This window comes from Genypterus blacodes, unplaced genomic scaffold, assembly GCF_046128005.1.
Source record: "Genypterus blacodes isolate CSIRO-AG114 ecotype Tasmania unplaced genomic scaffold, CSIRO-AGI_Gbla_v1 ptg000067l_1, whole genome shotgun sequence".
Lineage (NCBI taxonomy): Eukaryota > Metazoa > Chordata > Actinopteri > Ophidiiformes > Ophidiidae > Genypterus > Genypterus blacodes.
The window spans coordinates 13,794,788-13,816,478 of record NW_027466879.1 but is presented as its reverse complement, the minus strand read 5'-3'; the positions used below and the strand labels follow the sequence as shown (position 1 = coordinate 13,816,478).

Here is a 21,691-nt window from a genome sequence, read left to right as displayed (position 1 = left end):
CAGTCGTTATTGTACCAGGGAACACACAGTCAGTAAAGGAAACCATTATTTCCGACACGAGCAGAATGTAGCACCAAACTTATCTGCATGATCGAGAGCTGGATACATTACATTACATTACATTACGATCATTTGGCAGACGCTTTTATCCAAAGCGACTTACATTACATTACCACCCTTTGCAGAGGGGGGAGCAATTGAGGGTTCGGTGCCTTGCTCAGTTCGCCTCTATTCATTGTACCATACCCACTTACTGTTTGTGTTTGACAGGACACCAGCAAACAACGATCCAACTGTAAGGTAATTTTTTTGCTGCCTTTAAACCACCGTTTACCGTTGAACCCTGTCGTCTTACATTTATTTGTTTACATACCGCTTTCTAATTCTTCTCATTTGTCCACTGTCACGTATATAAACATTTTACAAGCACAATATATTGAGCAGGGTTGATTTGAACTAGGATGGATTTTTGAATTGTGCATTGCAGTCCAGTTGTGTTCGTGCTGTGTTCACAACATGTTGTTTTGGAAAGCTGAAAGAAGAGCTTCCTGCTGTGTCTGGATGAAGTTCCTGAGGCTTGTGGTGATGCTCTCCTCCCTGTGTGTTTTGATAACTGGATACACTGACAGTGACCGAGCACACATCTTGATGTCCAGGTCTCCTCTTATTGATGGGTAAACAATGCCTGCAGCATCATGGTTAAACTGGGTATTGTGTAGTTGCTAATTCCTTAAACAGTAACGTGATCTTATTTCATTAATTTCACAGAAACATATTTGATAAGCCGAAACTCAAACACCACACCTATTACCATTCTTTTATATATTTTATAATGTATGCATTGCATTATATCCTGTATTCTGTGTGGACTACATATTGTCTACACAGGAATGTTACTTTGGAAATGAATTCATGAAATGTGATTAAAATGCATCTCCATTCATGCACACTTTCCTCACACCCGTCTTTCCATCTGTCAGTCATAATGACCTCGCCCTCCGACTGAGGATACTCCATAACAATCGCTTAAGCCAAGTTGACCTCCATCATGTGAGCAAAGTGGCCACTGACATCAGTCGTCTCAAAGCAGGTCATGTCCAGGCTCAGGTAATGTAATCAATTAACCCTTCACTCTGTTCTGAAAAATCATTGGTCTAGGCAGAATGAATGAAAGTGTCCACAAAATGGTTCATGTTGTGTTCAAAACAAGTCACCTCAGTTGCCAGTCTGTGCATTCAGATGTTCCTCTCCCGTTGACAGATGTTTTCAGTCTATGTGATGTGTGGCGCCCAGGAGAAGGACGCCGTGAGACTGACCCTGGAACAAATCGATGTTGTTAGGCGCATGTGCTCTGAGTACAAGGAGCTTGAGCTGGTCACATCTACCCAGGGTAGAGTAAACACTGTGTAATCATCTATAGCTGTATTTAGGATTCTTTCTAATGTGAATGTATTGCTTTCATACTGGATGCTTTCATTTGTGTGGTAGACATGTTGAATGAGATTGAGTGTGTGTGTGTGTGTGCCAATGCAGAGCTGAGAGGGTCTGAGAAAAAGAAGACGATAGCATGTTTAATCAGTATTGAGGGGGGTCACTCCATTGACAGCAGCCTGCCAGCACTGCGGATGTTTTACCAGCTTGGTGTGCGATCCATGGCCCTCACACACACCTGCAATACACCCTGGTAAATATGAGATTTATTTAAACTGATGTTTTGGCACATTGACACACATTTTATGAGGGGTTTTTTGTCTAATGCACAAGTATTTGTAATTTCATCATTTTCTGATAACTGATACTTGATTTCTCTCTCTAATTAACAGAGTGAGTTTTGCTTTGTATTCATAATACTCTGTGTAGGACATTACGGTTACATGTTGTGGGTGTGGAATTACATTGAAGAGATGAGATTGAGAGAATTCTTGAGTTTATTGCCAACTCCAAAATAGTCTTGGCAGATTGAGTAATGCCAAACCCAGGAAGGACACAGAAGTTCAAGGACAATTTTCATAAACTCAGTCCGGTCAAGTTAACTATGTTCTACAGGAACAACGCCTACAAAAACATTAACATTCAAGTAAAAACAAACAAACCACAGGGGAGGCGATCAAGAGAGAATTGCAAAATAAATGATATTTGATGAGAGCTGTTTTGAGCTGTGTGACTGCTCTTTCCCTGGCTCCACGTTGAGGGCATATTGACCGTGTAGCTGAATTGCGTCTTAGCCACTTCTAAAAAGTAAGGTTGAGATGCCCTGATGGTGCAGACACATTTCAATGGGAAACATGTTATACATTTCATGACTTGCACATTGATTTGGCATTGATTTTACATTGTTCATTGTCATTGTAGGGCAGAATCATCCTCAAAACATTATAATGTCTATCAAAGAGAGAATAACAGCCTGACACAATTTGGGAGGGTAAGATTTCATTTCTCTCATTCTAAAAAGCAGCTGTTTCCTGATATTAGCCCTGTAATGGTCTCTCGTGTGTTTCCTAGGCAGTGGTGGACGAGATGAACAGACTGGGCATGATAGTGGACCTTTCCCACAGTTCTTGGGACACTGCGTTGGCCGTGCTGAACCAATCCATGGCCCCGGTTATTTTCAGCCATTCATCTTCCTACTCCATCTGTAAGCACTGCCGCAATGTCCCCGACCTGCTGCTGCATGCACTGGTAAGAAAATAGCTTGACTGAATTACTGCTTGATCGATCAAGTGATTGAAGGATAAAACCTATTTCACTTGAGACAAAACATATGGCACTATTTCACAGAATTTACACCTCTGACAAGGTGGATGTGCTATTTGTGTGTGATTTATGGAAAACTTCCAAGAATACAAACAAATAGGCCCTGGGCCATGAAAAGAACGACTAATGTTAGTGGTGATCCAGTCTTTGGATATCCGCCATCAATTGTTTCTGAGCCATAACTATTGAACCAAGGGACAGGCTGCTGATTCTACATCCTAAGAGTAAAGTTTCAGAATAGAACAATCAATTTAATCTCTGGGTGCAGTTTGTTATTGTCTTAGCATGTACAGGATGTTTTCAACGTGGTTAATATTAAAACATTGATTGTTGCACAAAGAACTGAGGCACAAAATACGAAACCCACTCCTTCACACATACACTTCCCAGGTACACATACAGTATATGTTGTCTATGTATTGTTCAAATTATTTCCTGAGATAAACGCAACAGTAGTCTCCCAGACCCCTCAATATGCCAGAGATGTGTAAGTTTTTATCAGATTAAAAATGACACAAAGGTCACACAAACAGTCAAACAGACAGAAACAGATTTTTAAAGCTTAACTATGTTGCAGAAAAAGAACGGAGGGTTGATCATGGTGAATCTCCACAGTGGATTTATTTCCTGCAATAATGCGGCCAACATTTCTCTCGTGGCTGGTGAGGAATCCATCGTCAGTCATTTGTTTTAGCTGTGTGGAATTGATATGTGTAATGTCTCAAGTTAATAACTTATCCATTGTTTCTATACAGACCATTTTGACCACATTAAGACGGTGATTGGACCTGAGTCAATTGGAATTGGAGGGGATTTTGATGGTGTTGACAGGTAGAGTAAAAAACAACTGCTTGTAACCTGGATGATTCACATGCACACAGTATTACACACACTTATTTTCCAGATCACGTACTTCTAAGTTGTTGCTGGACCACATGTATTGTGTGTTTTTGTGTGTCACGACAATAGCAATTTGGCTGTCTCAGCTGTCAGCAGACTGTAAAAACATAAATGAATACCGTCATATTGCTATGCAGGAGGACTTTACTTTTTAGAGTGCTGTGTGTTGAATCTGTTTGTTGTTTGTATTTTGACAAATTGTCTTCCAAATGTCATAAAATAAATTATATTAGAGGCAACAAGGCTTAATTATTATTCTTTATGTATTCATAATGACAAGTATTATATTAAACACCCAGCATTTGCTTCAACGGCACGGTGGCTCAAAACACTTGAGGATAAGGAATGAGTTCCCATGCTCCAGACTGGGACTGTCTTTGATCAATGATTTTTTTTTTTTTTCATTTACAGCTTTCCTCTGGGATTAGAGGATGTGTCAAAGTATCCGGCCCTCATTCAGGAACTCCTGCAAAGGAACTGGTCAGAGCCTGAGTTGACTGGTGTCCTTCGAATGAACTTCCTGCGAGTGTTCGAAGAGGTGGAGAAGGTGAGTTAAGACCTGACTTTTGTGAGGAAGGATATCACAGTGGAAATGCAAGTTTACACACAGAGAATTCAGATTTCAACACTAGATTGAATGACCATGCTGAATGATTATTAACAATGTAACGTATGGTGCAGTATAGACCTCCCTTTGTCGCTCTCTTTCTCTCAACCTCCTTTTGATTCCACAGGTCCGTGATAAGCTGCATTCCAAATTGCCCAGTGAGGTCCAAATACCCCATAAGGAGGTACAGAACCCCTGCAGGATGGTTCTCAGACGCCCTGGCCCTCCTGGACAACCATCCATCCATAGTCTCCACTCCAGTGCTCAACACGGACCACCGGTTACCAACAGCCTAGAAATATTGACCATAGTCCTGCTTCTTTCCACACTTTTAGGCCTTTAAAAGTTAAGTCTCTTTCATAAATAAGCACTGCATTTAATGATTTTCAACTTATATTTCCTTTCAGTTGAACCTTCTCTGTCCGATGCATAATCATTAATATGGCAATATAAGCTATCACAGCATTACAGTGCTCAGTGGAGGCATTTCCTTTAATAACATTTAAATGTCATCTATGACTACTTTAAATCCTGTACCAGCTACAATGTCTTACTATAAATTTTGTATATTTATACATATATATTATTCTTTTTTTAGATTTTATTTCTTCTGTGTCAATGTCTTTTATTGTTGACCAATTACCCGCTTCACTGGAACAGTTGGATGTTAGGTCTAGATAAACAGCGCTTAGTTTGGGCTTGGTTGAAAACAATAAAGATGGATTTTATTTCACTGAACTGATTTATTGTCATATATATATATATATATATATATATATCATATATTTGATTTGCTTACAGCTCTAAATCAGTACATCATGTATAGGGAAGAGCACTGCACCAAAATGTTTTAAGAAACAATACTTTTATTTAGATTGCTGTAAAGTGGCCATGGTATAAACAGGATGACCTGGTCCCATGCTACACACAGATACAAACTCTAACACCACCCCTTCACTTTGCTTCAGGAGGTTATCAGCATCCACACAGTGTTATTTGATATTAACCACACTGATCGGGGTAGATCATGTCTTAAATATAAACACTCTTGGCCTGTGCGCATTAATAATCTTCATGAATAAAAACTCAGCTGCTCTCTATACTGCCTGGTGGCCTAGGAAATACTAGTCAAGCCCGTCAACAACTATAGTACAAATACAAACATGAACATTAACAAAAATGGTTTCATGTACAAACTTTACCCTTTCAGCAATACATATATCTCTCTCTCCAAAAATGTCAATAAATTATCATTTCTTTTTAAAAAAACTCCTTTGTAATCTCTGGCTTGACCATTTACGGACGATTCCAAAGTCAAAACCTGTGTTTATAATATACAGTAGTATGATTTTCTCTTACCTTACTTGGGGAAATGTTAAAATAAATAAATAAAATAAATATGTTTTTCCACTATAAAAGACTTAGATTTAAGTTCAAAATCTGCTGTAATACTGTATTGTTGTAGTTCTATATGTTATATTGTTCAATATAGGTTCATATTCATATATGTGTTTGTGTGACCTACAAGCAATAATAAAAATGTTCTAAAAAAATTGATTGGACATTTCTACCGACAACTGTTGATTTGATAGGAAAATAACAAGTTGTGAATCTAAATAGATGTGCACACTTGTGAGTCCAAGTATTCAAGAAGAATGAAATAAACATCTCCTTTACTCAAAAGTCTATACTTCATAATAAAAGTGAACCGTGCTTCTCCACCCACAAGAATTCGGCAACAAGGCAGGTGCTGCCTCCTGTGGCCAGAGGTGGAACCTATCCTGTAGAGGCAGAAGCACCTGTATAGCCACTTCTTCTAACAGGTCAGGAGTAGATAGTAATGACCTCCCGGCCTCCCCCTCTCACCAGTAGCACTCTTTCCAAGCCTTCAGTCAGTACCTCCAGAAACTCCATATCTGATGCAAAGGTTAGGGAAAGTCCAGCCCAAACATTGTGTATATGTATCGTATGTGAAAAGGAAATTATGAAATAACAACTGGTGAAAGAGCCATTACTATCTGGTTGTTAAGGCTTATATCTGATTCACTGACGAGCAAAGAAATGTAATCAGATTAAGCTGTTAGTCAGTTACAAAGAGTTATACAAGACTTCTCTAAACCCTCATACACACTGGGTTGTCGCATTTTGTTTGGTCATATTTCCAAAGGATACAGTTCTCATCTCCCTCCGTGTTTCGTGGTGGCCCTGGCATGTTGAGCAGCACAAGCCGAGAATCATGGGATCTGTTGACGATGACCTCATTCAGCTTCACAGCGGTATGCATTCGTCGCACATTGGACTGATCCCTGCACCGCACAAGAGGGAAGTTAGACAGCTGATTTGAATTGCACAAGGGGACAAACTCAGAAGACAAAGTGACTCACGGTTTGAGGCTCATGAGTTCTCTGAAGTTCTCTGGTGCATTGTTCTTGTTCCTCCTCTCCGCCTCAACTTTCTCCCGCGTCCAAGTCATCTGAACTTTCTCTGGAGGAGTCTCCACCACCTCTTCCTCCTCATCTGAGTACAGACTGCCCATACGCACCAACGAGTGCCTGTCCTTCACAAGCTGGGCCTGCAGGGGCCAAGACAATAAAATGATGATTACATGGTTATGGTTCACAATAAGAAATCTACTACTATAATACTATTCCGTATTTCATCCTACTCTCAAAATATGTGTGAATCCTGTACTTTACTTTAGTCTTATCTAGCAGAACCTGCAAAGGAAGACTGTTGGTTTAGTGCCCTAATATTAGGACAATTGCATCATGTGTACGCACCATCTGCCATTTTATTCTTTATTTCTCTGGCTCATCTTCTTGAAATAGTCTGATGCACAACAACACAAGCCTTTAGGCATGTTTGATATACAGTATGTCAGGTTCATGCATCAATGATGTTATCAAGATGGTCCAATCTGTAATTGTGCCTAATTATTAAACATCACATACGCAAGGCTAAACTACTACAACATGATGATGAATAAAGTATCTTAATACAAAATAAACACATTTCACAATGTAGTGTGACCCATCTCCCCAGAGAGTATGCAATCAAACCTTTAACCTTAGACATAGGAGTAGTATGACAGTAGTAGGAGTAGTTGTTAACATGTCCAAAACAAAAAGGATGCAGACGTACCTCTCTCTGTCTTTCTGCACTGGACAGCCTCATTTGCCTCAACATCTGGGATCTCTGTTCCATCATTAAAGTCCGCTCATAAGTGTACGCTGAGATGTCACTGTCATGCTGAAATCCATATTCAGAAACAACAATTTTAAATTACTTATCTAGTTTCAATTCATCCTATAAATAAAAGAATGAAAGCAACATTAAGTGCTTGTGTGGGTGACTTAACATCTGCTTTCACAACAGGACAAGTCAAGTGAATCAGTGGGTTCCTGACTTTAAGTAATTAGAAAAAGCCTAAATTAAATCTGTACTTGTGTTATATTTAGCACGATAGAGGCACTGCTCACCATCTCCACCACTTCCACTTCTGCCTCTATTCTCAGCTGGTAAAGAAACGTTGCCAGGTCCTTCTTCATCTGGATGCTGTTATCATCCATCTGGGCTACAGTGAAGATGCGCATCTTACATTTCCTCCAAACCTGAAAATACCATGAATTGTCATCCCACAACACTTACCTATAATATGAAACGCAATATCAAAAGCATGTCAATACATTCATAGAGAGATGTTGTAACTTATAGATATACGTCTGCAAAAACACTAAGTCTGTGTCCGCTCACTTTATGCTGTTTGAGCAGGAAAGGCAGCAGCATGAGCATTCCCCCATCGTGGACGATCCACCACACATCAATGTTGCCGTCTGTGAAGCGTTCGTGGTTGCTGGGGTAGAAGGAAACGTTTTTGGGAACCATGAGGGCCAAATGAGCAGCTGTGGTGCAGCGTACTGTGTCTGGGTAGAAGAGGACAGGAAGAGGCTTAATAGAGATCTTTGACTCTTACTGTACAAAATAATACAATCTTTGAAAGCTATGTTATATGAACAATATTACAGAAATAACTTACTTATAAAAGTCTTCCATGCACGAGGGTCCTCACTCTGTCTCCAGCCATATGGCCAGCCCATCACCACTGTGTTATGCTGCATGCCCCCCAGACCACAGGACTGGATTAGATGGACGATGCCTTCTCGCACCTTTGATGCCACCACAACCTGGCAAAAACCTTTGACTCGCTCAATGTCCATCATGTTCTTGATTGCCTGACAGGAAGAAGATGGAGATCAAAAAATGATTAAGTAACGTTCTGTTCATCTGTAACACTCATTAGATCACAGCACAGGAACAGTGAAGTAAAACCGAGAACTGTTACATAGTACAGGTACAGTACATTCTTTCTTTACCTGTTCAGCTGCCTGCATCTCCCCATAGCTGTCCAGGAAGTTTCCCTGGATGACAGAACCCACTATGGTCAGGCCCTTCCCTGCCTTCAGCTGTGAGGCAAAGGTCAGCAGTCTGGGGTATTTTACATGGAGATCCTCATCCAGTTTAAGCAGCACCAGAAGCTGAGGTCTGTCGTTCACAGGGCCACAGACAGGCGGTGTGAGACAATATGAGCAAAGGCTGACCTGCCCATTCCACAAAACTTAAAAGAAATGTATTTTATGGCAATATTATGGCAGAAATTACTGGAATTGGCTTGATGGTGACGTTAGTTCAAACAGTAAAAGGCCAACTTCATGGAGGTATAGTATCACTACTGAATGGCCGGGGGCGTCCTGAACATGGCATGTTTACTCTTGCAATTCCATTGTGCTAACTTGTACAGTGGCTGGCTTATTGGCTGTGATTGTGAAAACAGTTTGCTGGTGATTGCGTCAGTCATTTGCGTGTGAATGCAAATAATCTTGGCTGTACCTCCAGTTTTTGGTGTGGGGGGGTCCGGCCTCAAGCCTCAACAGGGCATAACGTGCAGCACTAAGAGACAATCCTCTAATTCCATCTCCCCACTCCTTTTCTGCTCTGTTATGTGGATTGCAGAAGACAATGTAGAAGACAAGGTATGCAGTTACAACTATCACTAAAAATACATCTGCATCCTTTACACAGAGACAGACATACGCTGACATGTTGGTCAAATCCAGCAAAACAAAAGTAGAGAAGACGCAGATTATATTCCAGACATACCCTTGATACTCAATGTACTTGTAGATCATCCCAGCAATGCACATGGCCACAATAGCATAGTACCAGGAGGAGATAAACATGAGAGCAAGACACATCGTCATGCCAAGGAAGGACAAAGCCCTGTGGGTGTGAAACACAAAGCTGAACATTAGTTTTGTCCACACTAAGAATATCATTATTTGGAAACATACGTACTGTAATTTACAGGTACAAATCACTGATCTTCACAGCTGGTGAATTCATTCAGGTGACAGTACATAAGGGAGGCAGTGGCTCAGTGGGTAGAGCTTCCACTTGGGAACCGGAGGGTTGCCGGTTCAAGCCCCTGCCGAGGCGCCCCTGAGCAAGGCACCGAACCCTCAATTGCTCCCCCCTCTGCGAAGGGTGGTAATGTAATGTAAGTCGCTTTGGATAAAAGCGTCTGCCAAATGATCGTAATGTAATGTACATTAACATTTAAAGATTTAATCACCAAAAAAAGGCGATTTTTCATTTAATGTCCCCTCTTCTAAAAGTGTTATCTTGGCAAAGGAGGTATCAAGGAGCTTTTGGCATTAATGGATATAATGTTGTTGATAAAAAATGCAATCACTTAATTCCATTGTCTGGATACTGCAGGATTATGTTATACCTGTACTCACCAGTGGTAATATTTAAACCTTGGCCTCCAGTTAGGTGTGCGTAACAGAGTCTGTACTGCACAGGCTAAGTTTACAAAGAGGTAGCACATCAAGAAGAACCTGTTGAATGACAACAGAACAGCAGATAATGAAATGAATGTCGTGTCAGTAACACACATTATGAAACAGATGAGAATGTGTGGGGGTTGATGAGAATGGATGTGTGACTTTGTATGAGCATTTATAAATACAGCTTACATGGAAAGTATAGGAGCCACCATATCCAGTGAGGCGATAAGGATTCCCAGCTCAGCGATCAGGCCAGTTAGTAGTAGTGCCCATGTCGGCTCTCCATTGGCCTTACCATGACCAAACACCTGGAACACAAAATACAGAACTAATTTACATGACATAAAAATGTACAAAATATTTCTAGGACAGACTACTGTTTATGAGTCAGGATAAATACTCAAATTCTATTCAAATCTATTTTGGAGATATCAAAGAACGATTGTTTGTCTTGCACAGAGGTCAGCACATCATCAAGCATTGAAGATATATATTCAAATAGTGTGAGACAACAGTAGGATTGTCTCACCCTGAGGAATGGAATGATGTTGTCCTTAGCAATAGCCTGTAAAAGTCGTGGAGCCCCGGTGAGGGACTGCAGGCCGGCACCCACTGTCGAAAAGAAGGAGCCGATGACGATGACCCAAGGCGAGGGCCAGGAGAGTGTCCCCACAACTAGGTTCTTTCTGACTGCATCCCCAAACCTTTACAGACAAGAATTCAATAAGAATTAAATAATGAACTTGTTTGCTGTAGAGTATAACAGACTTGTTAATGATTATGTCATGTGATTATAATAATACTGTAACTTTCAGCAGGAAACACATGAACTTACTTGTCCCTCAGGACGACTCCTTCAATACAAGCCCCAAACAGAACAACAGAGGTGAAATCTGAATAGAAGAGGTCAAGGAGCTACACATTGAGTAGTAGCATTTTAAATCGGATCTCCTATCTTGTTGGAAGGAGCAGCCGATCAAAACAAGGATACAAACAAGTGAAGTAGTGGTAATAGCCAGGATGGTTCCCACAGGGATTGATTTCTGAGCGTCACGGAGGTCACCAGATCTGTTGGAACCTGCCATGATACCTACAACGAAATAAGAGTTCAAAACAAATACCTGTGAAACCCGTTCAACTATGCCCCCTACTGGAGAGATTTCAGAACAATTGGAACATGTCAGGTGTACAAGTCTTGTGTTCTGAGATTGGTGCCATAGAAAGTCTTGATAAGCTGGTTTGTCTTGTGTCCTACCTGTGGCAGAGGGGAAGAAGATCCCCACTAGCAGCATGAATGATGTGGCAATATCTGCTGACACATACATGCCAAAGTTCTCCATGGCACCATGGGCATCCACTGACTGTAACCCTGCTTTCTGTAAGATCTCGCCTTTCTGCAGGTAGTCCCCCCACATGTTCTCTAGCACAGGGAAAAGACATTGAAAGCACATTTCCACACGTATGATCATTTAATCTAAGTGGTCGGATTTGACATCTCCACTCAAAATCTTATGGCATATGTTGAGAATGTTGAATTTACCTCTAATAATACCACTGCCCAGTCCAGGGATGCCTGGTATCTCTGTCACATTGTTCAGGCTGAAGTACTCGTCACACTGATCGCTGCTCATGTTCCCTGGAATGCAGAATCTATCCCACAGCTCACTGGGCACAGTGATGTTGCCCTTTATCACAGTCTTAGCACACACGTCGAAGCGATCTCTCACCAAAGTCCTGTTGCCCAGCATGCAGATCCTGCAGAGGTATCACAAACAAGAGTTAAAGTGATTTCTCTGCTTGCAGTCTTTCTATTATTTACCACAACCAAATGGAGTTGGCACATCACGTTCATAAACACAGGGATCTGTGTGAGTGTTTTGTTGCAAATGTATTCCAGCGACATGGTAATACAGGAAATACTGAATAAGCAGTGTAAAAAATACAATGTTGCAATTCCACGCCCTACTTTCTGTAAACACGCTTGTTTATTTTAGCAGCCCGTGTCAAAGACTTACGGGAATTCTGGTGGATGAGTGAGAGACTTGATTGCCCCAGCATAGATGGAGACTATGGAGATAATGACGCAGGCAAGGAAAAGAGAGGCCAGCTTGTTGACATATTTCACTCCGACAAAAACCACCACGGCCATCAGGCTGAGGCAGATAGAACCGTAGACTCGCATATTATTAAGCATGGCACTGTCACCCCCGTGGTGGTCTGTGGGATGAAAGATGGCTGCCTGAGGGACCAGATATTTCTGAAGAGAAAATAAAAATGCATCAGGGACTGTCATGCTGCTGGAACTGAATGTCTAGTAATAAATGAAACATTGTGAAATCTTCCCTCTTAATCTGTCTTTGACCGAAACAATATGTCTCTGCAGAAATTCCACTATGTTAACTTCCTGTATTTGACATAGACTGCCAATAATATAATATAATATACAAATCTGCTGCAGATATAAAAGTGATGTGAGGGCTTATGTGTTATTTAACTACAGCGCAATGTTCAAGAGTTAGATTTATTTCAAAATTACACTGCAGCAGATGACCGTGATCGGAGTTATAACCACAAAATTCTCTTTTAATAAACTGACCAAGAAGATTTCAATGGCCCCCAGTATGTACATGGCCGAGGCGAAGGTGGTGCCCAAGTAGAAACACAGGCCCACGGCTCCTCCAAATTCTGGACCCAGGGAGCGAGAGATCATGAAGTAGGCTCCTCCAGCTGCAACAGAGCCACAAACTGTTACCAGTGTTCTGAATACCACTGAAGAGAGCAAGCATTACAGGCAACAGTGAAATTCTGCTGCCACCAAGTGGACATATGTAGAAATTTAACTTCTGTGTGACGTGTGATGGGGAGACATTTACAGTAGATGCAACCATGAAACAAGGTCAGAGTTATTACCTGGAACAACTCCATTAGTAGCGATGGCACTCATTGATATGGCTGTGAGCATCGTCTGCAGAGGGAAGGTGGAACATTTGATAATAATGAAAGAAGACACACGAACACACACATATACACACAAACATACACACAATGTCGTTGCAATTTTTTTGGGGGCAAATGTTCCATCCAGCAGAACGGGATCCATTTAACACAAACAACTCACACATTCACATTCAGTGACAAAAGCTACAACCATTAAAGATGGTGATTTCTGGTTCTCGATTTCATTCTGCACTGTACTGTAACTGTTGCACAGTAACTTCCCTCAGGATAATAAACTTTCATCTTATCTTATCTTATCTTATCTTAAAGTTTTGTATGCTGATCTATACAAGACATTACAACTGAAAAAAAGTTAGAAAAAGAAGGTGCTTATGTAGTAACCCATGATCACATACATACCTACATACATACATACGTGTGTGTGTGTGTGTGTGTGTGTGTGTGTGTGTGTGTGTGTGTGTGTGTGTGTGTACTAACACAGGAGCAGCACATCAGGACAATCAAGAGGGACTGCATGACGCCGGCAGTCCCAACGATCCATGTCAGTCGTAGAAAAAGAATGACTCCAAAGATGTTCTGGAGACACGGTAAGTAGACACCCATCAGAGTGCCCATGTTGGGAGACTGAAAGAGATGTGGGGGGTGAGAGTATTGAGCATGACATTTCAGGAAACAAGCGTATTGATCAATTAAATTGATTGATGTTCTTTTTTTAAAGGTCATTCAATCATGTTATCAGCTCTTTGTGTGTATCGGGGTCTTACGTACACTGCCACAGCCTGAATGTACAAGGCACAAAGGCAGAAGCAATCTATCAACAAGTCTTAATACAAATCTAGAACTTGGGCACCACTGCCAAGAGAGAACTAACTTCAAAATGCCTGAGTGCACACACAAAAACACAGTGTTCCTGGCTGCTGACCTTGGGGGTCCTCCGACGTGAGGCTTCAGCGCTCTCCTCCTCCTCGTGCTCCTTGGCTCCCTGCGTGATGTTGGTGTAGTTGACCAGGCGGTTGAGTAGAGAGGAGACCTTTGGCCGGATGTCCAACTCTTCCTGGATGAAGTGTTGGAGGTAAAATAATGTTCAGCACTCTGGTTCAGCTCTTTTACCTCTCTAGAGAGATATTGCACAGTAATACGGACAAACCTCGAACAAGGCCAGGTTCCTGTCGTAGTAGTCATTGTTTTTGCTTGCAGCATCAGGGCTGTTGAGGAAAGGGCTGTCCTCTTTATGGTTCCCATGGCCTAGTGGGAGAATAAAAACATAAAGACATAAAAACGAGTGAGTCAAAATCACAACACTGATATCTAACAGGAATGAAGCATGACAATGAATCGACTTAACAGCTATTGTGCAACAACCTTCAAATCATAAAGCCAACTTGTACAGTTGCACAGCAGCATTAATCTTTTAATTAACTAATACAAATCCAGGCGACCAACATACTGTATATCATTAGATTCAATTCTCATTAAACGTCTGGATCGAGCAGAACAGCACAGTGCTTAGGGCAAAGATTGCACCACAAACAATTGCATACACACGGCTCATTACCTGGGAATCCAGATAACATCTAATCTCAAGGTTATTACAGCACGTAATATTGAACAGTATCATCTCGCAACTCAGCTTGCAATACAAACAACAAAGCAAGCAACATATCAGTTTCAACAGTGCTCCTCACTCACCTGTGGTCTGTGTCCCATTACTATTAGCATTGCTGTGGTCAAGCATAGTTCTGCTCTGTGCAAAGTCTACAACAGTACACTCCATACCCTGGGTTGGGGAATTGTCGATTACTATCCAGGACACCCGGTCACCCTGGGCGAAAACTCATTCAGAGGCCTGATCTAACACATGGTGTGCAGCGAGGGTGGGGGTTGAGAGGTGGGGGGCAGAGGGTGGGTTGCTGGGGACCAAAGTTATTCTCTCTCACACACACACAGACAGACATCTGTGGTATAATAAGGTATTTGTCTCCTCATGGGGGCTCAGTGGAACAGGAGTTGGCTTGAAGGTATCTCAGGGAAGCATTACATGTCTGCATTCCTACAGTGCCCTGATATCCAGTCACTGTAGCAACAGTACACACTGTACATGCTGCTGTACAAGAGGAATGATGTCATGCTGCATACAGCAAATCAATCCAACAATAGGGTAAGGAAATCACAGGTATAGCAATAAGCAATATAGCTGGTAAAGTAACTAACAGATATGATGAGTAGTGATACGTATTTCCATAAACTGTAACAAGCACAGATTCAAAAACTGGTGTGGCTTGTTTATTGATGACAACAACATGAAGGCCAAATTCCTGTGGCTGTCACTTTCCAAAGTCTAACCTAAAACCTAAACTATGAATTAAAAACAATGTCAATACTGTCCTCTAGTGTCATCTCCCTGTCATTACCATTTAATAAGAAAACAAGACCTGAGTTTCACGTGAACAAAGATACAGAGCAGTTCTGTTTATCACACTGCAGCCCAAACATACAGGAACTGAACCCAGCTGGTATTTTACGAGTTAGTGTAGGTGATCCAGAATTGGAACCATAAAATCTAAACAAAACCAAATACAGCTAAGCTTTCTATTCTCTCAACCTTCATCTGCTGGAACAGCTAGAAAATAGTTTAACAAGAGGCTGAAGAGGCAGTGGGGGTCTTATTAATAACCTCACATTAAATGCTGATTAAAAAGATTAAAGATTAACTGTCTTGTAATGGAGGCACACGGAGACCTGCTGTGAGCACAGAAAAGCAGCAAAGCTTTACAAGCAACATGTCCTGACAAGTCACATGTGCCCTCACCACACAACAGCTCACAGGCACAGTAGATCAAAGACCAGAAGGGCTAAAAGTGCCTAAAGAACCGAAAGCTATAAAAAAAAAGAATCAGTCAAAGAAGTGCTGGAGAACTATTATGACCATATTAATGATGCATAAAAATACATTTGGCTGCCAGCTTTGGATTTACAGTCTAACACCACTGCAGGGAACATCTACAGCTAAAAACAGTATATGTGTCAGGATTTGTGTGTTGTGTCTTTACAACTACAGTACATCAATTCCCCCGATACGATGATGAGTTGTCATGTAATGGTCCAAGGACATTTGACACACACTGCTTCAAGAGAGAGAGAGAAACTTCAAAATGGGTTTGCACTTTTTAAGGCCGATTAGATGTGGAAAACAACATCACTGTCCATTAGCGACTTATGATTGGAAGAGCTCTTTGCTTAATTTCTACTTTAATGAACATTCACGACTTAACACCATGAGGCAGAAAAGTCACAGCTAAGTCCAGTCTACTTTGTGCAGTTAGTGGGCAAGAATGCTCCAGAGATTATAGTGTTCAAAGGTGAATCGTGTGTGCGTGCGCGTGCATGCGTGTGTGAACATTGTTCTGTTGCACAAAAGGATTCCCTTGAAATGGGACTTCCTTTTGCAAAATGAGGGATAATAAAAAGATAGAACAAGGTCATGTGAGTCCGGGTGTATTTTAAGGACAGGCCAGGCCTTATTGAGCTCCAGTGAAAATTAAATTGTTTTTTGATGTTGTTGATCAACTCATCTGCCCTCTTTCTCTCTATCTATTGTACACTCAATTCCAGCCACACATTCCTGCTTTTGGCCATGATATTGTATCCTTATATCATCAGATATCATTAATTTTGGGCCAGAGAGAAGCCTGATACCGTCTCCTACTTGTGAATTTTATTGCAGTAACACTGTATTCCCAGGAGATGGAGATCTAAGACTTTATATCTACATGGGAGAATATTGACGAGGATGAAGTCCTTATAGGGCCACAAAACAAAGGCTCATAATTGTTATATTGTAATTTACAGAGAGAGTTTGGATCAAATGTCAATCTATTACTGTAGATTCAGCTTCTCCTCGAAACTTTCAGCCACTTTTGTGATTGTCCTTGTTACTGCACTGCTGACATAGCTTGGCAATGACGTTGCTGCCCCCATGACTGATGTAGGCATTTCATTTATCAAACATGTAGCATCAATCCCTGCATTTATGCTTGGCTATGACTTTTATCGCTTGTGCTGAATGGTTTGGAATGGCAGCTATATGATCGACTTCATCATGCTTTCTTTGAGGAATGACTTCAGGTCCACTCAACTGATTAACTTTGCTTCTTTCAAAATGAGGGGCCTCTGTGTTGCCTAATGAATTCAAGAAAGTCAAGATGTCACAAATAAAATGTCACATGAGCCAATACATCATATGAAAAGTTAGTCTCACTCCACCAGGCAGACTTTCTAATCTGAACTTCCTTTACAACCTGAATATTTTAGGATGTTTTCCAAAAAGTGTCATGCTGCATCATGCAAATTAAAATATTGAACTTTTCAAGAAAACACTGAGCTTTTCCTTCGCAAAAACTTCAGCAACAGGATATTTCTAGCTGTAATGACTGTGTTTGCACCTGAACAGGGCAGAGGAATGCTGACCTGCTGTGCTGCGGAGAAGCACATTAGCTTTGATGCGTGCTAATGATGAGAAATGGAAGCTTCAGCACAGCCTGATAACGTCAGAGGGGAAATGTGTGTGTGACGATTGAGCTACAGACAGTGAAAAATGCAGAAATTAACAAAGTGAAAAAATGATTAAAAGTTGCAGAACTAATTGCTGAACAGTGTGTACTTACTAATGATACACAACTTGGTGTTCAGCTACACCTCTCACTCTGAACCACACTTCTTCACCCTCACACAACATTCTCATGTTTACTAGACCAGAAATGCAACAAGACAGAAATATAAACAAGCAAGCATGTTCGGATTCCACAAACCTACAGATATAGATATGGTTTACTTTCACCTTATTCCCTCAAGGTGAACTCGTCACCTTCTGAAATCAGCACTGGACAACTGGACAAATCCTTTACTTGATTAGTTACTTTAAGCCGTGATAGTGATCTACTAGTTTGCTAAGCAGTGACTTAAATAGAATAACTGTCTTGTTGTCTGACTTTAACCTTTAAACACACTGTGTGATAAAATCTTCCACATTCAGGTGAAATGAGAGGTGGAATGCAGATCCAGGTTGGTTGCTCTTAGTCTCCAGAAGCGTCCCGGGACTTTCACAATGAGCACAGTGTCAAGCGTGGTCCGGTCCTGTACAGCACAGAGCTGAGTTCAGGGGCAGAAACAGATGCTGCAGTGTGTCACTTCCTCCATGTGCTGCAGACGTAACGCTGTGGCTAAGACTTACGTAGGCTACAGTAACGCCACTCCCATGATGAAATCATCCGTTACAGAGCCATTTTTGGACTCTTTTACCACAATGACTCTTTGCCCACTCCACCCATTTCTGCTCAAATATTCCATTCTGTATTTTACAATGGAAAATGTGTGCAAATCATTTCAAAACTTGCTATCAGAGAGGTCTGGCCATTGTTTGTCTGTTCTTACTGACACAATAGTACTTAAAATAGCGGTTGCTGAAACAAACCTTAAAGGCAGAAATGCTGGAAAAAATATCATCTAGAATATGCAGAGTCATTGGTCAAGTTCCAGCTCAGTTTGAAAACAGGATGGTAGCAAACTGTCTGGATGCCCTTTGACCTCCCCCACCATTAATCACTGTCTCTTTCCCTCCTTCTTCTTCCCCAAGCACCCCATTTCAAACGACCCCACACTCGTCTGGTGTGAGGATTGCTGTTATTCTATTGCTTCGGGAGCTGTGGGACAGCTGGATAGAGTGAATTATAGAGAAGAGAGAGAGAGAGAGAGAGAGAGAGAGAGAGAGAGAGAGAGAGACAGCAGGCGAAAACTTACCCAGAAAACTTTCCAGGTTATTTCAGGCCATTCTTTTTTTTGACTCAGTCATCCAAACATTTCCAGTGCTCATACTACAAAGGTCTGACCTGCTTTGTCGCCCCTAATTTCTATACAGTTGCTACATGAAATCACATTTGTTCGATCCTTGAATGTTTGAGAAGGCCATTTGGCTTTAAACTGTGACTTCCATGCATTCTTGAAATACACAATCTGACAACTGGGTCAACATGTACTGAGATTCCTTCTTGTTATGCTTCAGATATCAGGCTACCTAAGTCTCGTGGATTTCTGGATCCCACACACATATACACACTCACAGTAGCAACGTGTGAGATGAGTAGCCAGTCAGGGTGTGTGTCTGTATACATACTGGACTTTCTCAGCCAAGTGTTGATTCTTCATTTGGGGGCCACGCCTATGTGTTTTCTTCTTATTAAAGACCTCTGTAGTTGGTTCTCTCCTTCCACCCACACAATCTCAGCGCAGCTCTCACATTATCCTACCCAGCGGCCAAATCTCCCTTCTACTCCTCATCCTCCCTTCCCTGCCCTACTCCTTCATTTTATCATGTTGATACAGCCGAGAAACAAATGAGTGACGGACAAGCTGAGGCACAGAAGCGAGGAGGGAGAATGTGTTTTTCGTGTTGTTGAGCAGACGATCTTTGTGAAAGGAAATCCTCCGCTGGCACAAAGAGAGCTCCATCTTTTGTGCGAGGAAGCTCTTGAGGTCTTTTCTTGTCGCGTCAGTATACTCCCACCATGCCCCCACCCCCGGAGCTCCCCGCCACCACCCACCACCCAGGCTCTCACCCTTTTCATTGTTTACTCTTTGTTACGAACATGCCAGTGGTTTTCATTTGCCTGTTCCATAGCAAAGAAGCCTTCAAAATGGTAAAATGTGTGTTTCTAAAAACTTAAATAAGAGAGCTGTCCCAACTCGACCTGCCTATGGGAAAGATCACTCTGTGGCCTAAAGAATTGCCATGGTAACCATACAACCAGCTGTTCAAGAGGCTCTTGGGACAATGTAAACTTTTCTCAGGCTGTGCTGAGACTGACTCTCTCTGAGTCTGAATATCAGCTTTATTGCATATTTAACCTAGATATGACTTAACAACTTCACAAAGCTGCTGTTATCAAAGTCGAGTGTAATTTGAGAGACTTACCATCAGAACTGACAGTGTCTTGATGTCCAGGGTAATCCTGTCCAGTGTCCCTGTAATCTACCCAGTTAACCCCCTCCAGACTGTCATAGCTGGCCTGAGCGTGATCTTTCACTGGTACCACGGTGAAGTGAGGCATGTTTTCATCAGTCGGTGAAGCCTCCTCAGTGCCTCCAGCTCAGACTCAGCATAGCAGGCTAACTGTTAGCCAGCCTCACTTCAACTCCCACTAAGGGCTACTACATTCCACTACACTGCGCTCACTTCCTCCAGAGGCCATTATAATAGTCCCCGCCCACAGGCCAGCCCCCTGTGTGAAACAGGGACACACACACATGGAGAGACAGTCCCCCCCCCAATGGAAGGAGTGACCTGGAGCTCTGTGTTGATTGTTGAGATGTCGCTGTCAACCTGACTCATGCAAACTGAGAACCAGGGAGAGCACCCACATTCTGCACTGTGTGTGTGTGTGTGTGTGTGTGTGTGTGTGTGTGTCATGCTACATAGTGAAGTCTAACAGAGTGAACTTTGTCCTAGGTTTTGACACAGACCAATGTGTATCTGGGTCTTGCCCAAAACACACTGCAACGTGGCAGTTTGGAAACAAATCAAGTTGTGTTGGTGCAGGGAAACAGATCCCATTAAAGCAGAGAGGGAGAGGGAGAGAAGAGAAACAAGGAGCAACTAATACTATTCATTCATGCTCCTTTCTAACAGCACAATCATTTCACATCATTATAACCTTTGACCCCACAGGCATTCAGCATTTGGACATTTTCCAAAATATTCTGATTAATTGTGTAATAATTTAAATTTCGAATTGTATCAAATTAACCGATATTGCCCAATATCATATATTGCTATGTGTTCAAACTATTTTTAGATGAATTTCTACTGATTCAATTGGAAAATGAAAAAATGCTTGATGGAGACATCAAATATCAAATAAATTATTCAAAATGGGTAAATATTTTGCTCCAAAACGCTAATGGAACAAAGAGTGATGTCATCTGACATCCAATATGTTAAACCTGGATGGAAACCTAATGTGTGGAAGGGAATTACAGGCCCTCACTTAAGCAGGTCCCACCACAGCCAGAGATAAACTCCAAATAACAAGAAATTGGAGGAACACTTAACACTTAACACTTATCAAAGGATTTATCAATTTACTCTCATTAGTTGCATTTATTTTTAGGCTACTTTTCATCTTATCGACATAATGGTGTCTTTAGGTATTTTTTAGGAGATATATTTTTCCCTGACATAACTGCATTTTTCTTGGATCACAATCATGGAGTAGCTTCCGGATGCCTTCTCACATCAATGCTACAACTTAACTTACAACAAAAAAACAATTTCAGTGACCAAGTTTGAACATTAGTGACCCTAATCAGGCGAGTTTGTAGAATCGCATTCAGTCCAATGATGCAGCATAATCCAGTGAATGATTCAAATTAAAGAGTAATAAAAAGCTTTTCCATTTTATTTTCACCATACTTAACTCATCTACTACATAAATTGTGAATGGAAATAAATACAAGAAGGACAAATATTCAGCTATTGTAAATTTCAAGTGACCATTTTCTTTAAACTGTCCTTAGATGCTCTGCAGCTGTACAAGTGGCGAGAAAACACAGAGAGTGACCAGCTGCAACTCAC

At 41.4% G+C, this 21,691-nt stretch overlaps 2 protein-coding genes across 3 annotated transcripts; one reads left to right on the top strand and one right to left on the bottom strand.

Moving 5' to 3' along the window:
* Nucleotides 1-109: 109 nt before the first annotated feature.
* Nucleotides 110-5,482, top strand: dpep2 (dipeptidase 2). Of its 2 annotated transcripts, none has more exons than XM_076155507.1 (11): nucleotides 110-295; nucleotides 488-674; nucleotides 981-1,107; nucleotides 1,261-1,390; nucleotides 1,534-1,684; nucleotides 2,353-2,422; nucleotides 2,503-2,679; nucleotides 3,332-3,416; nucleotides 3,510-3,585; nucleotides 4,066-4,201; nucleotides 4,389-5,482. In XM_076155507.1, the coding sequence occupies exons 2-11, from the start codon at nucleotides 517-519 to the stop codon at nucleotides 4,602-4,604; spliced, it is 1,326 nt and encodes a 441-aa protein (XP_076011622.1). In that variant the 5' UTR covers nucleotides 110-295; nucleotides 488-516; the 3' UTR covers nucleotides 4,605-5,482. The 2 variants fall into 2 exon arrangements, with proteins under 2 accessions (XP_076011622.1, XP_076011621.1); XM_076155506.1 differs by having other exon boundaries at nucleotides 110-300.
* On the bottom strand, nucleotides 5,110-20,374 carry slc12a4 (solute carrier family 12 member 4). Its single transcript, XM_076155505.1, has 24 exons — nucleotides 20,033-20,374; nucleotides 14,213-14,310; nucleotides 13,988-14,119; nucleotides 13,543-13,689; nucleotides 13,018-13,072; nucleotides 12,704-12,834; nucleotides 12,123-12,364; nucleotides 11,648-11,862; nucleotides 11,363-11,527; nucleotides 11,099-11,197; nucleotides 10,943-11,000; nucleotides 10,637-10,811; nucleotides 10,297-10,415; nucleotides 10,060-10,158; nucleotides 9,419-9,538; nucleotides 9,149-9,253; nucleotides 8,635-8,803; nucleotides 8,298-8,493; nucleotides 8,015-8,184; nucleotides 7,741-7,872; nucleotides 7,403-7,510; nucleotides 6,646-6,833; nucleotides 6,434-6,567; nucleotides 5,110-6,177 (listed from the first exon to the last, which is right to left on the bottom strand). The coding sequence occupies exons 1-24, from the start codon at nucleotides 20,166-20,168 to the stop codon at nucleotides 6,086-6,088; spliced, it is 3,285 nt and encodes a 1,094-aa protein (XP_076011620.1). The 5' UTR covers nucleotides 20,169-20,374; the 3' UTR covers nucleotides 5,110-6,085.
* Between the last annotated feature and the right edge of the window lie 1,317 nt (nucleotides 20,375-21,691).